Consider the following 23,436-nt stretch of genomic DNA (forward strand, 5'->3'; position numbering starts at 1 on the left):
TGTCATTACATCAATATGGTGACGCACGCAATGGTGTAAGACCTGGACTGGGCATTACAACTTCTATTGGTCATGTTTTAGCAAAAATGCTGCCCTTTCATGCTTGTGAAATAAGAAAATAATCTTTGGTTATTAGCTCTCCTTGTGGTTTGTGGACCCAAAGCGAGGACTGGCCCCCACCAGGTATGATTCAGTGGGTTGTTATGACATGACTGGACAGTGAAAGTGAAAAATTCGGGGTGAGATGGAGGGTGAATGCAGCACTTGTGATAAATCTGATTCTGAAGGGCTCTCAACGGGAAATTGAGCAAGTGGTGGATTCCTGTAAGTGTCCCTCAGCATCCCACTTGGCCCTCGGTGTCACATTCCTCAGACTCCCCCCCGACCCCCCACCCCCCACCCCACCCGCATTTCAGCCACCACCACCCCTTGTTCACCACAGGCCCCGAAACATAAAACAACACACACACACCGGGCCCCGCTGTGGCAAAAGGAAACCCTTTGGGGAATTTGTGTGTTTGTACACATTCTTGCATGGGAGTGTTACACTAATAACTTGAATTTCTGCTTGAGTGTCTACATGAAACAACATGGCCGATTTTTTTTTTTAAGCATGTGTGTCTATGCCTGTGCCATCAAATGTATGGTGCATTCGTTAGTGCATGTGAAGCATTCATTGCTCAGCTCAATAGATGATGAAAAACGACCTCTGCTCTTAGCCCCCCTGCTGCCACAGGAAGTCACTTGGCTCGTTTCCAGCGTTCCATAAATTACTCTCTGCTTCACAACACACTCAGAAACCCAGCTATGATGAGGGGTAGTAGAACATGTATGGATATCAGAAATTTCAGGAATCTTCCTGTGGCTTTACAAAGCACAAAATACCGGTACTAAGATGCAGAAAACACACATTATCTAAAATATAAACATAATTATCATTATAGATAAATTATGCAGCCCTACTACAGAAACACTATTAAAAAGGTTCTGTGCATGTTTGACTAAAATGTTTGAGAAGAAGTGTGTCCTGGTGGGTACAGAGATCCCACTTCTGAAGGGCTTATCTTTGAACAAGACCTGTATTTATTCTCATGGTCTGTATTAGAGTGTCACCTAACTGTTTAAATTGTAAAGTGGAAGGGCAGATTTGAAACTACTGTCACCTCGAGACAGGAAATGTATTATTAGTCTCTCCCCCTCCCTCTCGGTTGATCTCGGTCCCACCCAAACACTTGTCACTCCTCATGATGAGCTGTTGACGCTCTTAATTCGAGGCTCAGGAAACCAGCATCCATAAAGCTGCCACATGCATTGAAGAAGCAGATCATGAACACAGCCAGTCTGCAATAAAAAATGGATTAAAAAAAAAAAAAAAAAAAATCACACACATTTACCTCTGCTGCTCTTTCATTTCTTGCTGCTTTGTGCTTTTCTTAGTTGCTGTTTCCGCAGCTCAACTGGTGCTTGATTTTGTCCACATCACCCAGCCCTTATCCTATGTACCTATTATTTTAATGTACAAAAAAGTCGCACACTGCAGCTTTAAGCAGCCCAGCTTCAGTTTTCTGCATCCCAGTCATCGATGGCTGTGCAGGTCTGTGATGTTTGGTGCAGCCGTCCAGCCTCCCCAGCGAGCTGCTCTGCAGTTTATTTGCTTGACTGCGAGCCAGCGTGTGATGAGGCTGTTGGTGTTTGGAAAGAGGGGGCCCGCTGACCGCATGTTGACTAGCTGGGTGTTGCCGCTGGAAACACTTCAAACCCCCAGAAATACACACAGGCAGACATACACAGACTTGCACACAGACACACAGACACACGGACTGATGGACACAGACATTAGAGATATAGATTAACAAACACAGGCATAGATATATAAAGGTAGAAGCTCATCATAACCCAAACATGGAAATGATGGGAATGACAAATTCCTGTCTCTCTCTCTCACTCTTTCTCTTTCTCATGTGTATGTGTGTGTGTGTGTGTGTGTGTACGCTCACATGTCTCTAGTATGGATCTGTTTATTTCCTTTCACAGCGGTTGTATACATACCAAGCGGCTGTTATTTCAAATCCTCCTCTCTGTCTCTCTCTCTGTCTTGTTTCCCTCTCCCATTTTTCCTCCTCCCCTTTCTATCCCTGTGTTTCTCTCCCTCTCTCTTCGGCTGTGTATTTTACCAAGCTGTTGAAGGGTAAAATACAAATGAGGCATACTTTGCTATGCTTGTGAGGCCATGGTACTTCAAGGCAGCAAAAAGAGGAATATAAAAATTTCCCCATCTGTTCAAATATTTGTTTTTCATTCTGTGTGAAACTTTTCACTGCAGATATTGGCCATATTCCCCTCTCTTTTCTTTTTTTTTTTGTCCGATTTTGGTTAGAGTCCATAAAGATTGCAGAGGGAGCCATAGCACAAGCAAACAGAATTCCCCAGTATTCTCTGTTGGGCTTTTAAACGCCCCACCTTCTTTAAGAAAGCTCTGTCCAACTCGCTCCTCTGTCAGAGTTCTCTCTGTCCCTCATATCTTAGCCCTTTCCCCCCCCTTCTCTTCTTTTGCTTCTTTTGCTCTCGTTCCTTTTCTCTCCTTTCTACCTCTTACCGCCTCTTCTCTCTCTTCATCTGTATGCCTGTTGACCCAAATGACTTTTTGACTTCAGATTTCCCTGCTTTTGTTCCCATCAGGCCCTACATTGAACTCACCACATCCAGTTTCACTTTAATAGCATTTTTTTCTAACTTTACTCCAGCTACAGTCCCTGTCCAGTGTTTTATTTTTGAATTACAAAGATTTCTACAATAAATAAACTCGTATGCAGTTTTGAATACGTGTACAACGCATACAATCTTGCGTCTTTTGATATGCTTTGACATCACACATTCATCTTAAAGCTCTTAAGCCCCCTTGTTTACTAAAGTCCAAAAATCTCAGCGCAGTTTGCTCTGTTCTAACAGTTTCGTAGAAACAAGTGGCAGTAACATTGAATGAGGAGAATCACTCCATGTGTTTCATGGTATTGTCACTTGTTTCCTGAAAATTCCCAAAGCAACCCTTGCTTGAACTGAAACCCGCTTGGCTGATTGTTCGGCTTGTTTCGAGAAAAAAAGCGAGCAGGATTTTAAGACTTAATTCAAGATTGAATCACCTGTTAAGTTGACCTTTTGCTGTGCAGTTTGCATAAATTCAGTACATATCCTCTTTCCCCTGGGTGGATTTTGGTATTTGGAATTCTTAGAAAAAAATGATGGAAAGTACGCCACCACCTTCCTGTCCGTGGTGGAAAAAAAAACAACAAAAAAAAAAAACACCAGATGTGACTGTGTCTGTGTGTCTGTGTAGATGTGTGATTTGCTGTTGACAGTGGCCGTGATGAGCAGATGAGTGGACCAGTGCACATCAGCAACACTGATGGTGTCACACATGTTACACTGTTGGCATTTCTCTCGCTGGTCAGCAGGACTACAGTGAATGGAAGTGACTTATTTGGGAATGACCCCGACCTTTAAGGAATTCAGTCTTGTGGGTTGTTATTTGCACATCTACACAAACACGCACGCGCGCGCGCACACACACACACACACACACACACACACATTGTCAGTGATGACAGCAGCTTTAAGTCTTACTGATACACCTTCACCCCGCTGTGTGCTTAGGTTACCGACATGAAGCTGTGGCTGTTTACGGGCTGCAGCGATTAGTGAAATGGGACCTGTCCATCTGAGACTGGCTCCTACAAGCTGTTTCAGCAACTGACAGAGTCTGTTTACACAGTTGTGATGGTTTCAGTTTGTTAAGGGCTGGAAGGTGGTGAGAAACAGGCAAGGGTTGCTATAAGGGTCGGCAGTGTTGCAGTTAGAAGAAAATTTGTATTATTGATACGGTGCTTGGACTTGGTAGTGTGCTAACTTCACACAGAATGCCTGCTCATGGGAATGGGATCAAGAAAGAAAATATATTCCAGAATTTCATTCAGTTTCATGACAAGCAGGATGTTTTGAGCTTCTTTGCCAGGGGCAATCCCAGTCCTTTGAGTAGAGGTTTGACAATAAAGCATGCTGTGCTTTTGAAGGAAGTTTGAGTTTGTGGATTTAAGTGGAGTATGCTTGTGCTTTGACCTTCCCACACTATGGGGAGACCTCCTTGTGCCCGGATCATGTGCCTCCCATTTTCATATTTCTCTGCTGGAGCAGAGCTGAAATAGATAGCCATCTAAACACATACACACAGTCCTCCTCATCTGTGTTTGAAGTGTTGGGAAAGTTGGAGTAAAGCACACAGAGTTTCTAGCTCAAGTTCAGTTCCACCTCTCTCTCTTTCAGAGCGAGGAACTAGGGAGCAGTGTTTCGACTGCACATCTGCATAATTTGTATACCTATACATGTTGGTATGTACATGTGTTGTTTGTAGAGGGGAGCGAGAGCAAGAAACTGGTAAAGAACCGCGTGATGGATAGTGAGGCATTACGCCAGGGTTAATGCAGTAAGCAGGCGGCGGGCCCAGCCCTCTGTAGAATAACATTATCTAACCCAAAACAACGGGGGAGCAAGGAGCCAGCCCACACAACCAGGCCCAGCTGTGCAGCCGGGGACGGCAGCCAAACCAGAGCTTGTTAAGGCCACAGAGCAACACTAACACCCAGCCACACCAATGGATGGCCAGTGACTGTACATTGTGCACAATGTGGACAAAAAGAAAATGATCACTCTGCATTTTTGGCTTAATAATACAAATGCAGTGTGAATTGTGATACATGTGTTCACATATTTTTCTGCATAATTTCTTTGTCAGTATCTGAGTAAAAAAAAAAAAAAAAAAAAAGAAACAGGAGAGAGAAGTGAAATGCCAGTGCTGTGGATTTGGTCAATTTGCAGCTTGATTTTTAGGCTGTGGTTTCTGCACTGCACCAGAAAACTTTGTTTGGAAAGCTGTCTGAATGAAATATTTCTGTTGTGCCCACTTGCAAGTTGGAAATTGCAGTCATCAACATTGTTACTTTGGTATTGTTTTGATTGTGTTTATAGTTGTGCGTGTTTTACCACTATTTTTTTTAATCCATTGCTGTTTACATTCACCATCTACAGTAAGGCCCATTTTTGATTTGGAGTAAATACTTACCCTCACACTAGATTAGAACCAACTGGTTTTTGCAAATACATCTTTACGGTTTAGTATGCGTTTGTTTTTAGGTTTGAGATGGGTAGGAACTGTAACACTGGACAGTATAATGAGTATAGCAAGCATAAACAACGATATAAAAGTATTTTAACTTTAGTTCACTACATTCGTCAGTGACTGAGACCTTACCTGATGCTACACTGAACATCGCTGATGTAGCCAACCCCACTTCCTATGGTGTCCCATGTTGGCTAAACTGAAATTATTTTCAAATAACTTCTCCTGGCTCAAGCATAGACCTCATCACCAACTGCATTATGTTCCCTTTCATGACAGCTCTGTAGGCGTGTCGTATTCAGTGCCTTATCCATGCACATAACATTTGTCCCAAGTGCCATCCAAGAGCAGTTGCAGTTTTTTTTTGCAGTTCATTCTGGGTTTTGGAATGCCCATCGTCAGTATGGGGTGGGCTGATGTATTTCATTAATCCACACGGTAGTTTATGCTTTGTTAAGATGGTCGGGAGCATTAAAATATCTAAAGCTTCAGATTTCCGCACTTTAATCCTGTTCATCCAGCTGCGGGGCATGGAAACTTCCCGAATCCAATTTGCGCTGCAGAGTTGGAGCGCTCAGAGATTGGCTCTGGATTGGGAATCTGCCTGGTACACAGAGACAGAGAAAGAGTGTGTTCGGGGATTTTTGTGTGTGTGTGTGTGTGTGTGTGTGTGTGTGCAGAACCAGACAAACCAGGGGTGGGGGTGGGACAACACAACATCTGTACCTACAGCTCAAGTCAATTACAGCCTTCACATTTGCCATATTGACTGAGGATAAAGTCATAAATGTGAAACATAAACAATGCAGCAGTGAAATTTTGATAACCTACCAAAAAAAGGTGATGAAAAGAGAAATACAACCCTTGTGCTGCAATATATTTTTCAGTAAGTCAGCTTTTTGTTGTATGGATGAGGATGAGGACGCCAGGTTATCCAGTGAAAACACGACTAGCATGAAGGTGGTTGGTAATACAGCACTGCCCTTGATGTCCCACAGTGCTCCACATACATGGTCAAGTCATGAGAATCAGTTGACGTGCTCTGCTGCCATCTAATGGATCAAAAAAGCTCTGCGTCTGTTGTTGATATTTTAGGAATTCAAAGCAGCTGGCAGTCTCGTCCAGTGTGGTTTACAGTGAGTAAGCAGGTGGGGATACGATGTCTTGCTCCAGATCACATCAAAAGGATGCTTTGAGTGTGTCAGGGATCAAATCTGAGACCCTGGAGTCACAGAGCTGGCAGAAGGCTTGCAGTGTGGTCAAAGGTACCTGAGGGAGGGTTAGATTGTTCAGTCGTCTTATGATCTCCCTCCAGTGAAGTTCATCATTACACCTGATAATCTGTAAGTCAAAATATTGTGCATCACAGGCAGTGACTCTTTGTAGTAACATTTTAAGCCACAAGAGGGAGCTGGAAGCTTGCAAGTACATGTGCATGCGTCATCATTACAAATAGAATAAAGATATTTAACATAACATGGTTATGCATGGCAGTCTAGGCTGAAAACACAAGGCAAAGTTTTTGGGCAGTGTGACAGGACAAATATCTGGAATTGCTGTGCTGTATAGGGAAAGCCTTTCTCTCCTTGCTGACAATAAGAAAATGTCTGATTCAGGGATTTACTCAAAACAATTCAAGTTTATAGAAGCCCAGTGGTAGTTGGTTGAATTAGAGATGTTGACTTGTAACTAGAAGGTTAGCGCTTTAAATCCCTGGACTGACCGGAAGGCAACTATTGTGGAGATGCCCTTCAGCAAAGGACATATGGAATAGGTTTGGTATTTTTCAACGCAGCCTGTATTAAAATGTTGAGACACATCATTTATCAGCACAGCCTCACCACTAACTTTAGTAAATGTATCACTGCAGCTGCTTGCGAGCCTTCAGCACAGTCCAACAGGGCACTTGTTTTCATCCTCAGAAACCATTATAAATGTATTCCTTGGAAATGGGGAAACTTAAAGTACAATAAAATATGTCTTGAAATTATCTTCCGGGGGGAAAAAAAACAAAAGATTGCAAACCATGTCTTGTCTAACAGGGTTTATTTATTAAATTCTCTCTCTCTCAGCCAGACACACACCAGTCTGCCACTGGCTGGGCAAAGTTCATGCTACCTAGAGCTTTACAAATTGCTCTCTTTGCTGATCTGTGAAAGTTAACAAATGTTTGGGACGTACTGCGGTTGTTGTAAAAAGTCGTTCCAAACACAGTAATAAAGAATAGTTGTTCTAAACTTGCTCTTGTTCAAATAGACACATGACTGTACTGTGAGCTCCCCATTTTCGAAAAGGACAAAAAGGTTTTTGAGAGCATGAAAACGATTGCTCTGTTGGCCTGTGGTGAAGGAGAAGCTGCAGCAGAGTGTTAAGTTTCTCATCGGGAAAGCCAGCAATGAGGTTGTGCTGTGGAGAGACAAAAAGGATCGGAATCAACATTTCAGTGTCGCCTGGTTTAGAAACTGAACCTGTCCTTTAGCCCCTGAACTGCTTTGGTAGAGATGCTCAGTGCCTGACATGAGCTGTGTTGCCTGTGTCAGCGTGAAGCAGGGTCTCACTGAAAAGAGCATGCATGTTCAGTCAGCCTTCTGTGGAGAAAGAAAAGAAAGGTGAGGTGCTCTGACACTGTATCTCCTCAAAGGGAAGGGCTCAAGAGGCAGCTGAGGCCGACTGTCAGCGTGGCTCAGGGCCCAGGGACTGAGGATTTATCTGTGTTTTCTTTCTCTCTCTCTCTCAACTACACAAACACAGTCACTCATTGTCTCTCACAAACATGCAAACTGCCACCGTTCTTTCTCCAAGCAAGTATCACATGTGCCGCCTGAAGATTTTATTATTGTGCTCACACTCGATCTTAATTAGCTAGATTTTCTCCCCCCCAGCTTCTGGCTTTGCCCTCTCTCCCTGACATGTTGTACTGTCTCTCTCGCTCGCTCGCTCGCTCTCTGCCACATGAAACCCAACTCCCCTGTGGCTGGCCTGCCTGTCGCCCTGTCAGCACAGAGTGACCTCTCCTGTCTGCCTCACACTGCAGCTCAGGACACGACGACCAACAGAGGCATACAGGACAGGATGGAAAGAAGCATTGCAGGAAATAGTGGTGGACAGGGCTTTGGGTTTGAAGGAAATTTTGGGACCTTTTTTTTTTTTTTTCTATGAGTTGCTTCATAAGCAGCAGTTTGGTCAAAAGCACTGAGCTTGTGTGTCTTTATACCACAGACGTAAAACTCATGTCCTGTTCAGAAAAGCTGACGGTGATGCTAATCAGAGTTGAGAAGAGAGTATTTCAGCAAAGATATGTAACATATGAGTACATACATTTTCTTAACACGATCAAGAATGCACAATGCTCCAAATATCAAACAAACTTGTCTGTCCGTCCGTCTGTAAACTGCTGTTAACTAGTACTCCTGCGCGTTTTACCGTCTGATCTTTATCTTTTGATCTCTTGGGTTTAAGTTTGTGTTTGTCTGTGTGTCATCTTTATCTGTTTTATTGTTTATTATTTATTATTCAATATTTGATTTTATCTTGTGTCATGTGCCGTTGTTGTTTTTTTTTTTCTGTGATGCGCCATACTGTTTTGAAACATCCTGTATATGTAAAGTTATTGCTGTTATTATCTCTTATCATTGGGCAAAGAAGCTCCTAACAACAGTTGTTGTTTTGTCCACAAGTCTTTTTGTATTTTTTTTTTTGTCTCATTCAAATTGTATCAATCCTTGCATTGTCCTGCTTTGACAACCACAAAGTAGAAGAAGCCTTACCCATAGACAAAATATTGCAATTCACACTCGAAGAGAAAAAAAGAGAAAAAAAAATTGGCATCAACATTTTTCTGTCAATATGACACAACTCTCCGTTAGAGGCCGTCTGTCAGTGACTGCCATCTCACCGAGCCGTCGTGATGCTGCAGTCGAAGCTCTACTTTTTTCCGCAGCCGTCTCAGTGTGGCCTACTTCTGATTCTCCCATCGCTCTTCCTGCCTGTGTGACCAATCGCCTGTGTGCATGTGCTCTCTCTCGTTGCCAGGGAGACAGCGGAACCGTCTGGAGCCAATGGACACCATTTTCGTCAAGCAAGTGAAGGAGGGAGGCCCCGCCCACGGAGCTGGACTCTGTACAGGTACACACACACACACACACACACACACACACACACACACACAGTTTCCATGGAGATTGTTGCAGTCACACTCTTCCTGATAAACGGTAAATGTTATGATTAACCGTGCCTATCTCACATTTGACCTCAAAGTGTTGCTAGACGCCAAGATTTCCTCACGTCTGTAGTTAATTCCACTTCCTTCTAAGCCGCCAGGCAAAACAAATATGAGAGTTACAAAATAACAGATGGCTCCTTTGTGGGAGGTAGAACTAAGTGTTAGATGCGCTCTGTTATTGGAGCTTCGCGGTTTCTCTTGTTTTCTTTTCTCTTCTTTTCTCTTATTTTAGGCCTCCCTCTGTACTTTCTCACTTCCTCCTGCTATGCGAGTCATTTCTAATTTTAATCAGAACAGATCAAATAATAAAAGTTGCCCGATGATTTCCTTCCTTGTTAAGGAATGAATCAGTTTTTTTCCTTGAGCTGGAAGTGATACCGTAGTAGCTAAAACCTGCGCGCGACTGCAGCTGTGTGCACTGAGCTGTCAGCATTATTGCCAGGTTAGCACAGTTTATTACAGGAAATGCTAAGTAGCCTAAGTTAAGTGACATCTAAGCTCTCCTCTTTCATCTCCTCACTTTCCTCTCCTGGGACAGGGGAGTACACCATTTTTCCCACAATTATCTAGTTTCTCTCCTAAACTCTCCTCGCCAGTCTTCCTGTAAGATGGCCATCTTTAGAAAGCTTGAATGGAGATTGCCAACGTGGAGGCCTGCAAGTAAACAAGCGTCTGGCATCCAGCCCGTGTGTTACTATTCTCCAGTGTTCTGGGCACAGATCTGTCTTTATACTGACGGGACATACTCCAGAGTCATTTCCTTGGTCAAGAGCTGTGTTGACCGGCTTACAGATAATTTTCTTGCGAGTAGAGCCGCTGAAATGCACACTAGCCTCTTAATTGGTCATGTTGTTGTTGTCAGTAAACTGCCGGCACATAATTTATTCTCAAATTCTCCACAGGAGACCGGATAGTGAAGGTGAATGGAGAAAGCATCATTGGAAAGACCTACTCGCAAGTCATAGCCTTGATCCAAAACAGGTAAGGATCCCATCACTTTCTCTTCAGTCTCATGGTTCATTACAGTAGGAGCGCTTTGATTCAGAGCCTGATGCCCACATCTATCAAGTTTCTATGAAATCTCTTCACTCCCCAGACACCACACCACGTTTGTGGACTGAATAACAGACAGGGAGTCAGTCAGGGAGTATTTGCTGTTATAGAATGTGCTAGGGGAATTTCACATTTATTTTACCAAGGAATGTAATTTCCCTATCAGTGATGACCGCGCATGCACTGCTTAATCATACTCGTATCTGCTCTGTGTAAGCATAATCGCCATGTGTCATACACTAAATACACATCATGCCTTTCAACATGTTTATTTCCATATTCTAACTCTCTCTCTCTCTCTCTCTCTCTCCCTCTCCCTCCCTCTCTCCCTCTCTCTTTCTCTCTTTCACACACCCTTGCTTCCATTAGTGATGCCTCACTGGAACTGTGTGTGATGCCAAAGGATGAGGACATTTTGCAGCTGGTAAGCATTCATTCATCAGTAAACATTGCAAGTGCTCTCAAATATTTTTCCCGGAAGTTGTTTTTTTTCCCCCCAAAATGAGCCATGAATGAATGAGTACAGACATTTTCTAAATACAGGTTTTCTGATTTATTATATGTTATTTCCAGTATCGTTTTAATGTCAAAGTCATGCACTTCTGCTGTACTGGTCTTGAATGTTGTAGTCTAGTGATTTTATTTTCAGAAGCAGTGCTGATGTTAATGCACTACTCCTTGGCTTTAGTGAAGCCCAGATTATTTCCACCCCTCAGAGAGAAACATCATCTAGCAGATTCCCTGACAGAGAGGGAGGGCAAACGTAGACAAGCCATCAATCCCATTCCACATTAGCCTGTCATGCATACTCGCTCGACTGAACCATAAACCCTGCTTCGGTCCATCTCACACAGATTACCAGCCGGTCCTGCTAAATATTTACTCTTGATGTTCAAGATTGAAAACAAGATGGCAAGGTGGCCTAGTGGTTAGACTGTCCTGTGACCTGAAAATCACATGTTTGATCCATCTTTTAGCCAGCATGACACATGAATGTTATTGCATGAATGTGGTCAGTAGGGTTGGGCAATAGGATGAATATTTTGGGAATCAGCTGATTGAGGATGAGCTGAATCCATTGCCAATGAAATTTATTTTGTTGGTATCTTTTTTTTCCACCCTCCAATTTAAAGGTCTCAAGGTTTCCCATAAATGTATTGAAATCTGTAGGATTTGTGCAGTCATGAAAGTCCTGGAAAAGTCATGGAATTCAAAAATGTGTTTTCCAGGCCTGGAAATGCTTTGGGAAAATATTAAATATCCCTAATGTTTAGAAAAGTCACAGAAAGTTTCTAATAATTATTATAATACTGAGAGGTTGAACTAGAACGTCAGAAGGGAGAACGAATCATCATCATGATTCAATCGTAATTCTAGGAAACCAGCTTCCATCATTCTAGGAAACCAGCCAAAGTTTTTTTACTCATTGCAACACAGAAATCCAGTCGTGGAAATTTAGTATGTATTTATCAGAAAGTCATGGAAATAATTTGGCAGTTAACTGGCAAATAAGTGTAAAAAACCTGAATCTGGTGGCCTGCCACAGATTAATTTCTACTTCCACAGTTTCTCATTTCTGAGGAAAATAAGATCCTAATAATGGGGTCTCCCAAAAACAGGTTCATGTAGGGCACAGTTACATTAACAACCCAGCCACCACAAAATAAAAAGTTGGTTAATAATTGATTGATCTAAATCAGTCTCCATTGCTCCACATATTTTATGTTTTAAATTGATGTAAACTTTGAGCTATGGAAACAAAAATGGAACTTAAAATTCCACCCCACCCACTCTTGACATATCATCCAGCACTAGTGTCCAACATTTTCTTGCTCATGTAATAATCTTGAGCATCAAGACTCAACACGCGTGACCTCATGTCAAGGTATTTTGGATAAAGGTGTCAGCTTAATTCTCAAAAAGCAGTGTGTAGTGCAGGCAGCCATATGACAGTGGAGCTGAGCTAAACCTGGTGCCACAGTCCCACGCTGACGAGGTCAGTGATGCAAACAGCACAGTCAGCCCACGCCATTCGTCAGGGTCCAGAGCCCCACAGACGATAACACAATGCCAGGTCATCCCAGACCAGTCGCCACATGTCACGGTTATTCTTCTACCCTTGGAAATTTTCTCTTGGAGCAGAGAACTGACTCAGATCCCACTGTGATGCTAAATTCCACGCATAACAAGTTAGCTTGGCTGCAGCTCGCCAAAAGCCACAGAAACTTGCTTTTGGCGTTTTGGAATGCGTCTGAGCGCTCACGAGGCCGAAGACTTCTACAGAGGCAATTAGTTGTTTTACTCCAATGAGGGAAACATAAGTCAAATTTAATTTCTGTGCTTGATCTGCCAGCCAAGGTTTTTTCCCCTTCAGAGTCTGCCTGTCACAAGCCAGATATATGAGTTTAAACTAGCGCATGATGTACTGTACACGTCTGTTGCAGTTGAAATTCGGCATAGTTCAATCCAAGATGTGATTTAATTTTTAAATGTTTAACATTATATTTTATTTCTTCCCATTTTCTTTATTTATATCGCTCCATAATGTTTATATGTTAATATATTCAGATTCAGTACACAGCACAGTTTTTTCATTTGCACTTAATGTAATAGGCATGCTTACCACATTAACATGATTACTTACACTGGATTAATGGCTGCTGAAAATAGGGCTTTGCAATCATGTGTGAACACTGAATTAAAATACAGTTATTTTATACAGATATAGTATTTTGTAATGCTTTAAGTGTTGTGGTTGTGTTTTGACCAATTTAATGCTAGCATGGTGAATAAAAATATATGATGAAGTGTTTTTGAGATACCGCTCTAGCAACCTGTACCCTGGGAAAAGATACAATGTGTGCAAAATGACATTATCGCTGCAGAAGTCAGAATGAGTTGATTCATTTGATATTTGTTTAGATAAGGGAAGATGGAGGAATGCAGTGGCATGTTCATACACAAGTTTGTGTGTGTGTGTGTGTGTGTGTGTGTGTGTGGAGAGAGAGACACTGAGCCACTCACTTCACTACCAGAGGGAGCGCAGCTGCAGTCAGCTGACTCCTCTCAGCACACTGTTTACTGGAGGGAGAGAGAGAGTGAGAGAGAGAGGGAGTGAGAGAGTGATGGGAGCAGATCAGGCAAGTGTGCTCTCATGCTCATCCAAAAGTGAACATACGATAGAGCAGCATTGAACAGATGAGAGGGGGGCTGTCAGGGAGGAGGGAGAAGAGTAGTCAGTGTAGAGTATGTGCCGCTGAAATGCCAAAGCAACCAGAGAGGGGGAGGGGAGGTTTGTTTGTGCACAGGTGAGAGTGACAGAGACACAGGAAAGAAATGCTGAGTATGTTGAAAGTGAGCAGTACTAACCCGGATACTATTCAAGCTGGAAGAGGGCTAAAAGCAGGCAAGTGATGGGGATGACTGGGACAGGAAGACACTCAGGTCTGAGAGGGACAGAGGACAGGCACCGACACTCCCGATGCCCTCCACATCTCTATTCATTTTCATCTCCTGTTTCTTCCTCTGCAATGCCGTCGTCCAGCGTTCCCACAGTAGGATGTATTTTTAGCCTGTGCTGAAGTGAGAGCGGTTGCCAGTCTCACCTCCACCGCCGGCGTTGTACCTCTCATTTCTTTATGCTCACCTGTTTACTTCTCTTTATTCCCTTTTCTTTTTTTCTCTCTGCTTGCCCTTCTCTAACCTGTGGACTGCAGTTTTCCAGGGATATCACTGCTCTGGTAAGAAGGGAAACTGTACTGACTCATCACTTTCCTGTAAATTGTACCGGTCTTGTTTGCATTAAATGATTCACAGTGCTTTAATACAGTGTATTCCACCCAAAATAGAGCTTGCACTCCCACATCTAGAAGTTGTCAAACCCCTGCATCCAAAGTGTAGTGCCTTCCCGATCCTTGCAGTAGTATGTCTTCTGTTCATTGTTGAATGCTTGTGTTTTTCTGAAAAGCAGGTGGACAGAAATATGAGTATACAATATACTATAAACAAAAGGTATATGTGCAAACAGTGTATAAACAAAAGCTTTGATTTTCTGTTTCAGGAGAATTTTAAACTCTAATTTTAGTATGCAGGCAGTTCTTTGCTTTTTCTTACATGAGTTATGCTAATCTAGAGGGAGGCATGGAGCAGCAAACACGCTGCTGCTGCTGTGAGCACAAATGTAACCTGACACTTCAGGTAGAGTGCTTTCGATTAAAGTCCAACACAAATATTCTCTCCCTTTCATTTCCTCAAGAGCTCGCACACTGCAAGGATGCGTATTAATGCACGTTCAGTATAGGATCGGTTTTGCTCTGAAGCCATTACATCGGTCAATGGCAATCCTTCACCGGACAGTGAGTGAGGTTTTAACTGGCAGGGTACTAGTGTTTTTTATTGAGTTTTGATTAAGGAAAGCAATTTAGTTGTTAGTGTGACAGCGGAGTCGTGGAGTCATGTTGACAGAAGTAGCGCTAGCTGCCAACGGCAAACAGAGGCACCCCCCGTTCTTCCTTTCTTCATGCCTCAGGGCCCACTCTCCTGGGCCAAAGGTGGGTAAACCCATGCCAGCTTAATCCTCATGCCAGGTCCCATGCCTTTATTCCAGACCTGGCAAACCTTCACTTTCTCCTTATTTACCTCTATACCTTTTACTTTTTCCACTCTTCCATGTCTGTGGCTTTTCTTGGCAGTTGATGTTTATCAGGCGGGTGGTGTGTCATTTTTTTTTTTATCATTTCCAAGGAAGGAATTCAGAGATTGTTAACATACCTGAGCATAATCTCTTCTCTCAGTGTGCTGTTGTTAAATTTCTGTAGACACGTTGTATCCAGTTGTCCATCTGTCACTTACATTTCTCCCAGGGAATGCAGTGACAGTGTTTGTCTTCCTGATAATGTCATCAGCTCACACAAAGGCTTTTGTCAATAAAAGACATTAGTGGACTGCCATTCTTTCTCTGCTTTGAAACAGTCAGCCACCGTGTTGCAGGGTTAAAGTCTGATGGTGGTCTAGAGTTACGCAGTTGCTCGTTGTAACGGCATAGGTGTTGAAGTGAGACATGACAGCAAGTCGATTGCCTGATGATAGAATTTGCTTGAAAACTCAGGTGCACTAAACTTTTCTGAACTGACAAATTAAGAAATGAGGTGACAGTGGTTAACAAGAATGACTTCTAGACATCTTTGAGTTGTGTTTTTTTGTGCTTTGAGACATATTTTTAGAAATAAATGTGGTACGCATTTATTTATTAATTTATTAATGTTACGGCAGACGTCAAATCAAGGGCTACACTACAGCTCTAGAGCACTCACTGTTCCATGTACATTGTCATGTCATTTAGAGAAGTCTTGTGAAGGTAACTTGTCCCAGGTTGGATGGGGTATTCTCCCGGGGCTTAATGTGATCTATTTTATCGTTCCAACCTCTGAGCAGCCATAGTGACATAATGCTCTATAATCTCTTGCAGGCCTATTCCCAAGATGCATACCTCAAAGGAAATGAGGCGTACAGCGGAAATGCCCGGAACATCCCCGAGCCCCCACCCATATGCTACCCTCGGATAGAAGCGAAGGCTGCGGGCATGGCCCAGATGTCAGAGCCCTCTACAGTCAGTGAGACACCCCGAGGGCCAGCTCAGGGGCCTGGGAGACGAGGGGGGGCCACAGACATGAGCTACCGCGTAGAAATCCCCGTTCCTCCATCTCCACCACCCCAACAGGCGTCAAAGACTCAAACAGTGGTGTGCGTATGTAACGAGAATTTGCGGACAGTGGTGGTGACCCCTGACCCAGTGGACAGGGGGTCTCGTTCGGCTCGGGCTGGACCCAGCCATAGGACAGAGGAGAATCGGTACGGTCCCGCAGCGGACCCAGGCACAGCCAGGCCCAGACCCCTCATACCCTCGGTACCTCCTGGGGGAGCACAGTTGCAGTACACGCCGTCTCGTCCCTCAGAACCTCCAGTTTATGCCCCTTCCTCAAGTTCTAGACCTGGCCAGATATATCCTGACACCTTATCGCCACCTGTGCGAGCCCCTCTCACCCCTGCCTCACCTGAGGCCTTCTCCTCTGCTGTCTCACCCAACAACAACCACTACTCCCCCTCCCCCACTGCTCCTTCAACCTCCCCGCACCAGAACATCGACTGGCGGAACTACACCACCTATAAGGATTACATTGACGCCAAGCGGCTGCACAATTACGGCTCCCGGACCATCCAGGAGCGCTTGGACAGCCTGCGTGCCGCTGCCAACTCCAGTTCTGCCTACTCCCAGCAACGCACACCCCCTCCTCCCAGCACCAGCCAGAGAGGGCTGGCACTGGGCTCCCAGGTCAGACGGAGGAGCACGTCCCATGACCGAGGGATGGGTGTGGGTTGCCAGGGGCCTTCAGTGGTGACTCCGTTGCGCAGCGCCTCCCAGGAGAGGCTTGGAGTATCAGCAGAGAGGACAGTGCCAGCCAGAAACTGGCCTCGGAGCGCTTCCCAGGACGCGCTGCCGTCCTCCACCACAACAGGATTTGCCAAACCCCGGGCGCGTTCCTGTGACTATCTGGGCCAGCAGCCTGGAGAGACAGGGGGGCTTGTATCCGGGGATAGGGCAGGGTACAGCCGGCCAGAGGTAGAGGACAGGCTGCTGCTGTGCCATGGAGAGGATGCTAGAGCCAACAGGCAGGCAGGAGGGCTGAGAGCTTTACCTCAGCCTCATAGGACACTTGCCGGGCAGGAAGCAGAGGGGCGAGGGGGTGGATTCTCCAACTCACCCCTAGCTTCTCCAGTGTTTACTAAAGGTACGACAGATTCTGTACTAACTTCTCGGACAGACAGTGTTATTATTAGACCGTCTCGTCTGCCTGTCAAAAACTCCATCTCAGACCCATCACCTGCCTTATCCTCCACTAACACCACAGACCCGCTCAAAGACCAAAGAGCTGCCATCATGGGCAACCATCTAGGCTACGCCTCGCCCCTGCAGCACCTGCAGCTCAGGGGTCGGGCCGACAGCCTAAAGATGGAGAGCAGGCCAGAGGCTGGGCTGGTAGCCAGGTCCTCCTCTTGCTCCGCCCCTTCCTCTAAACTACCGATTCAGAGACAACTACAGAGTGGAGCCGTGTCTTCCTCCTCTGGCTCCTCCGCCGCTAATGGAGCAGTGACCCTCAGGCCAAAGGTAAAAGAAAATTCTACCACCAGTTCTACCGTACGGACCAATGGGGGTCCCACGGAGGGCGTAGAGGGACCTGACGCTAACGTAGTGGTCTTAAGGAGGGATAAAAACTCTGGAGCCCAACCCATTCGCCATCCATCCTACATACTGGCCGTGAATGACAATGAGAGAGCAGAGACTCTGTCTAAGTCATCGCCGATGGTGAAGACAGGCTCCGCAGAGGCAGGGGTGTTCTGGCTGTCCAATGACATTCGCAGGGAGGTGTGCACGAGGAGGCTAGGAGACACACGGCACACCTCCGGCTCCAAAAACCTGGATGACTCTCTGGATTCAATTCCCTTCATAGGTAAGACTGTGCTGTGCTGTTGATATGACACTCTTGCTTCATTTCCCCCTTCTTATTTTATGACAACAGCAATGCAACAGTCTTGTTAAACAAACAAACAAACAAACAAACAAACAAACAAACAAACAAAAAAACAGCTTGTGTCCTGTGTGAGTGAGAGTGTGTTTCTGTGGGTTGTGAAGATCAAAGCATGCTTACTTTTGAGATATAAATATAGAACTGTACCAGACTCACACACCCTATCTTTTTATAGTGCATTTTCAAGCTGGACTACCATATTGGAATGCTCTGACACAGATTTGCACCATAATTGTGTAATATTTGCCTTAGCTAGAGGGCTTTTTTTCTATTTTGAAGTGTATCAGGGCTTTCACATGCTCTAATTACTCTTAGCCTTCACATGAGAGGGAGATGAGCTGAAAACTGTGATTGAGAAGTCAAGCATGTGTGTGTGTGTGTCAGTCATTTTGTAACTAGTTTGACAGAAGGCTATACAGTTGAGATTGCAATCCTGTTGCATCAGGAAATATTTCCTACCTGTAGCGACAGTCATTTAGTTACAGCACAATTGCACCTGTATACTAAAAAGTCTTGTTTACCCAGTTGTTTATTTATACCGTCTTGCTCTTATCATCACAGCTTGCTTTCACACTCCTGGTTGAATCAGGAGACAGATTCACTGCAAAAAGTCAAATGTTACCAGGATTATTTGTCTTATTTCAAGTCAAAATGTCTTATTTCTAGTCAAAATATCTCATTACACTTAAAATAAGACATGATCAGCTCAAGCAAATTTTTACTTGTTCACTTGTGTCACAAGTAAAAATTTGCTTGTTCACTTGTGTCACAAGTAAAAATTTGCTTGTTCCATTGGCAGAATATGTTTCTTGTTTCTAGCAAATTTTAACTTGTTTCAAGTAAATTTTCACTTGAAACAGGTGAAAATTGTCTAAAAACAAGTTATTTCTGAGCTGATCATGTCTTATTTTAAGTGTAATGAGATATTTTGACTAGAAATAAGACATTTTTACTTGAAATAAGACAAATACTCTTGGTAAGATTTTGACTTTTTGCAGTGTTGTTATGTTACTTAGCTTACTGCCAGCTAATTTTTGTGTTGATCCTGCTAAATGACATTATAACATTTGGTTATTACCAGGAAGTGAGAGCTGTAAGGTGTGTCGTACCTACTGGGAAATTTACTGCTGCCTTGTAAATGTTTGTTCAAAGCGTTTGGTTAAAACAGTTTTCCCCCCGACTTTCCAGCCATGAAGGCAAAGTCAGTTAATGCATAATTTGGTCAGGTAATTGCCATGACAGAACCTGTTATCCAAGTGTGTAAATACTAAAGGAAGTAGGTTCCTTGAAGGGAATTGTCATGCTAAGCCGGAGCGCTTGTGGCGTGTTTAACTCGAGATGACATCATGTCAGGCACAGGATTATGTGACAGTTTGACACTGTACTGGAGAGGACCATGACGTATTCACTTTTTGGCATCTGAATAGGGAGGCACAGAAACATACAGGCATTAGGTATACACACACACTCATTCAGTGTCACTCTCTCTTTCTGCCCACCCCTCCTGTAAATGTCTCATGTATCCTGTAGTGCTGTACACCAAGGGTAACGTAAGAACATCTCTGTCCTAATGCGCTATGACATAACAGAGAAATGAGAACAGTCTGCAGCAGTCTGCTTCAATTACATTTTATAGTACTCTTCCAAAAAATACATTTAACAACTGCTACATTATGTGTCTGCCAAATTTGCTGCACTGGGTATACAGTGTAACTTGTATTACTGAGGTACATGCAGTATGTCACGTCTCTGCCTGTCTGCTGTGGGGAAAAAAAAAAAAAAAAAATCTGTCTTTTTTGCGGGTTTCTCTGAGAAATTTAACGAATTCATGAAAGGTGTTGGAATGGAATGGAACCCCAGATTTACTTTTTTATTGTGTTTTAGTGAAGCGGTTTCTAATTGTAGTTGATTGGAGGTGGTTTTGTGGGCTCAATTCGAGGTGGCCTCCTAAAATGCCGTTTTCAGGTCTTGTATCTGTGCCAACTTATTCCCAGACATCCCTCAACAAGCTTGAACTTGGCCTCCCATCACCTGTTACATCCTTATGGGTGACTCATCACCAGCCAATCAGAGTCGCTCTTGTGTTTCTCTGTGTCCCAGATCCCACACGGGCAAAATTTAGCCTCTTGCATTTCCTTTTCCCCCTGTATAGATAAACACACGTGTTCTGTACCTCTTAAAGAATATGAAGGGAGCACAATTGATCATTTTTCATATTAATCATGTGCTGTCTCAAATTAAATTTATGCCCTCGCCTAACACGTCGTGGATTTTTATCTCTCTGCAGCTAACAATCACTTCTATTGTTCTGCGTCTGCCGTTAAAAGGCCAATCTGTCCTGATGTCATTGTATTCATAATTGTATGTGTCAGACATCGCTGGTTGCTGCTGTTTTCCCAGAAACAGATTTTGTGATATTCAAACAAATGATTGAATGAAGTAGACAGCATCTGCCTGACTTGGCAAAAATAAAGTTTGCAATGTCATGGGAGCACTTTGTGAGGTTTGGGGGGTGGGGGGTGGGGGTGGGGGTGTAACCACAGTGATTTGTACACTGAAAAGGGGATCAGATGTTTCATATTAAGTTGTGCCATTGTAAAATGTAAAAGATTTCGCCTCAGCACCGAGGAATGTAATCATTTAGATCTCTTGTGTGTTTTTCTTGTGTGTGCTGATTTTTGGCTTGCATTACTCACAAAGCTGAACAATAGTGAACAATATATACATTACCCAGAGGAAAATCATCACACTAACAGTCAAGACCCCAAATTATCCCACACAAAATGCTAGGGCTTAACAGTTTAGTGATCTTATGACACGTTTTGTAGTAGTTTTGCAATCTGTCTGTCATCACAAGACAATGAGTAAGTCATGCTGTGTGACACGGTAAATGTAGTGATGTGAATTTCCTGTCTCAGTTGCTGGGTTGAACCTTAAACATATCCTTAACCCTAATTACGGTAAAAATTTTATCGTCACAATATCAGTATTGAGGTATTTGGTCTAAAATATTGTGCTATTTTATTTTGTCCCTATAGTCCAGCTCTAACCCGTAGATTTCCTTTGAAAACAGACGTTTGAGTGTAGTGTGACTAGTGCAGCCAGGCTTAGTCACTACATTTGCAGATAGGCTTCATTGTTGGATGTAATGATTTTTGTCCTCTGTAACTCTCTCTTCATTTGCTTTTAGGGCTTGCCGTCTTGTTGATATTGCGTGATATCAGAGTCAGTGACGCGGTCTTGTCTGTAAATGATGTAATGTTACCTAACCTTCCCTTCTCTGTGCTTGTGTGAGCCTGCTGAGAGCGAAAGGTGTGCTCAGTTATCTGAATGGAAACGCCCATCGACTGGCCGCGTCTCTGCCTGCATCAATTTGTTGGACTTGACTTTGCATCATGTGTCCTTATCATACCGTTTTATTGCTGTCTCGTCACACATGCATTCGGGTAGAGATAGCAGTGATGAATTAGACATTGACTTTGAGTTGGCCTGCAGCAGTCTTTATCTGACTTTGTGCCAAAGCTTTAGACGAGTTGAGCTGAGGTGAATCCTGGTCTAATACCATCCTCTCTACAAAAACGTTCAGATTCCTTTCGCTCAGCATCCTGACTCTGCTATCATTCCTCTGTTTCCACACCAGATGAACCGTCCAGTCCCAGCATTGACCTGGACAGCACACACATCCCTGCGTCCGCTGTGATATCCGGAGCACCCATCATTACCACCATCCCACCCAGCCCCACCTCGCCCTCCCCTCTCATTCGACGCCAGCTGTCACACGACCAAGGTACTTGCAAATTAGGCTGCCATTGATTCCTGTGTTTGAATTACATGTAAGGGACAGTTGCAAGTAACTGTTTGACCCTCTCTTAATAGATTCTCTCCGTCTCACAATTATTGAGTCAGATTCTGGTACCAAAACGGAGCGGTCAAAGTCCTATGACGAAGGTCTGGATAATTACCGGGAAGAAGCCAGAGGGTGAGTTCTACCTACCAGAGTCTCAGAAGTAGGACTGAAGGTTCATTTTTCAACATCTCTAATCAATAGACAATCCATCTTACAATCATTTTGTTAATGAAAGAGCTTAATTAACATATTATCTCTTAAGAATTATTACAATTTATTCTAATCAATCAGTTAATTCTCATTTACAGATTTCTGGACAAAACTCTTCACTTGTGTTTCACTTTATGCTTCTCTTCTACTCATCTGGGAATCAATTTAGGCCTTTTTTAAATTTCATCATTTTTCTGTCCCATTCAGGAGGTCCTTAATACCTGGTCTGAAGGGTCTGAGGAAGGTGAGTCCAGTCTACATCACATATCAAGCAGGAGCTGGTTTGCCAGCCCTGTACCACCCGAGCTTACCTGCCACGTCACCAGTTTATCTGCATGTCCTGCATGTAGGTTTGGCAGCTGATGGACGCACACCCAGAAGATAAAGTTGCTCTGAAAGGCTCCTATCAAAGTTGAATATATTATGGAAAATAGGAGCAGCTGTAAAAGCAATACTGTATCAATGCTTTTCAGTATATACTCAGTTTAAAGGGTGAAGGAAGTGTTTTAATGCTGGGTTGTTGTTGCCGTGTTTGAAACCACAGCTGCTGTCACGTGTGTCCCAGTTAGCTTGTTCCTGTCGCAGCTCTCCTACTGTCAAAACAGAAAAGAAAACTAAGGAGAGTGGAATCTGTTTTTGTGTATTTATTTGAATCCTTATTTACTCACGGAAATTTTTCTGGACATGTATGCTCTTTTTCTGAAAAGCCTCGCTTTACGTTCATGCTGTTCCGTGCTTTTACACCTGGGAGCTGCCCAGCACAAACAGCTGCAATGCCAACGACTGAGCAGCTCTACTGGAGCACTTGGGCTTTAAGTGTCTTGGCATAAGGCATCGCAGTAGTAGCTGCTGAGTAGCTCTCATTCATTTCCCTACCCAGATTTCCCCATCTGATTTGGGTATTAGAACCAGCAAACTTCAGGCCACAAATATGGTCCATAGTTGCCCAGTGCCCGCAGTATGATCATTTCCAGTAACACTAGAAAGACCAAGCTGTTGTTGTCAGTCGAGTTTTGGAATGTTATTATCATAGCTTTCGAAATCTTCCATTACATTTCCTCAAACAACTTTCAGGACTGTGTATTGGCAAGGACTTCACCATGCAACACTTGTCACGATACATGTCACGATCTATTCCACTACTCTACAGAATTGACTAAAAATGTATGAATAGAGTGTAAAATGCAACCTACAGCATAACACAAGGGTAGACCAACTATAATGTACAGCATATCATATGATATGAAGAGTGCAGTTGCTATTCCTAAGCTGGATTTTGTTGTATGTGTCTGTTGTCCTTTGTCTGTTCTTAACGTGTTTTATTTTAGAGTTTTTGCAGCTCTGTAAT

The 23,436-nt window shown here is 43.6% G+C and overlaps 1 protein-coding gene across 5 annotated transcripts in view; it reads left to right on the forward strand.

The window, feature by feature from the left end:
- Window positions 1-23,436, forward strand: part of arhgap21a (Rho GTPase activating protein 21a) — an 80,706-nt gene that overhangs the window by 44,462 nt on the left and 12,808 nt on the right. For 2 of the 5 annotated variants that reach the window (XM_030079123.1, XM_030079120.1), the window contains 8 exons: window positions 9,203-9,295; window positions 10,295-10,373; window positions 10,815-10,869; window positions 14,162-14,185; window positions 15,913-17,953; window positions 21,672-21,818; window positions 21,908-22,010; window positions 22,296-22,332. In XM_030079123.1, coding sequence (XP_029934983.1) covers window positions 9,203-9,295; window positions 10,295-10,373; window positions 10,815-10,869; window positions 14,162-14,185; window positions 15,913-17,953; window positions 21,672-21,818; window positions 21,908-22,010; window positions 22,296-22,332 — 2,579 coding nt within the window. Of the gene's footprint in view, window positions 1-9,202; window positions 9,296-10,294; window positions 10,374-10,814; window positions 10,870-14,161; window positions 14,186-14,712; window positions 14,996-15,912; window positions 17,954-21,671; window positions 21,819-21,907; window positions 22,011-22,295; window positions 22,333-23,436 lie in introns of those variants that run through there. The other 3 variants (XM_030079122.1, XM_030079121.1, XM_030079124.1) reach the window with 3 other exon arrangements.

This window comes from Myripristis murdjan, chromosome 20, assembly GCF_902150065.1.
Source record: "Myripristis murdjan chromosome 20, fMyrMur1.1, whole genome shotgun sequence".
NCBI classification, from domain to species: Eukaryota; Metazoa; Chordata; class Actinopteri; order Holocentriformes; family Holocentridae; genus Myripristis; species Myripristis murdjan.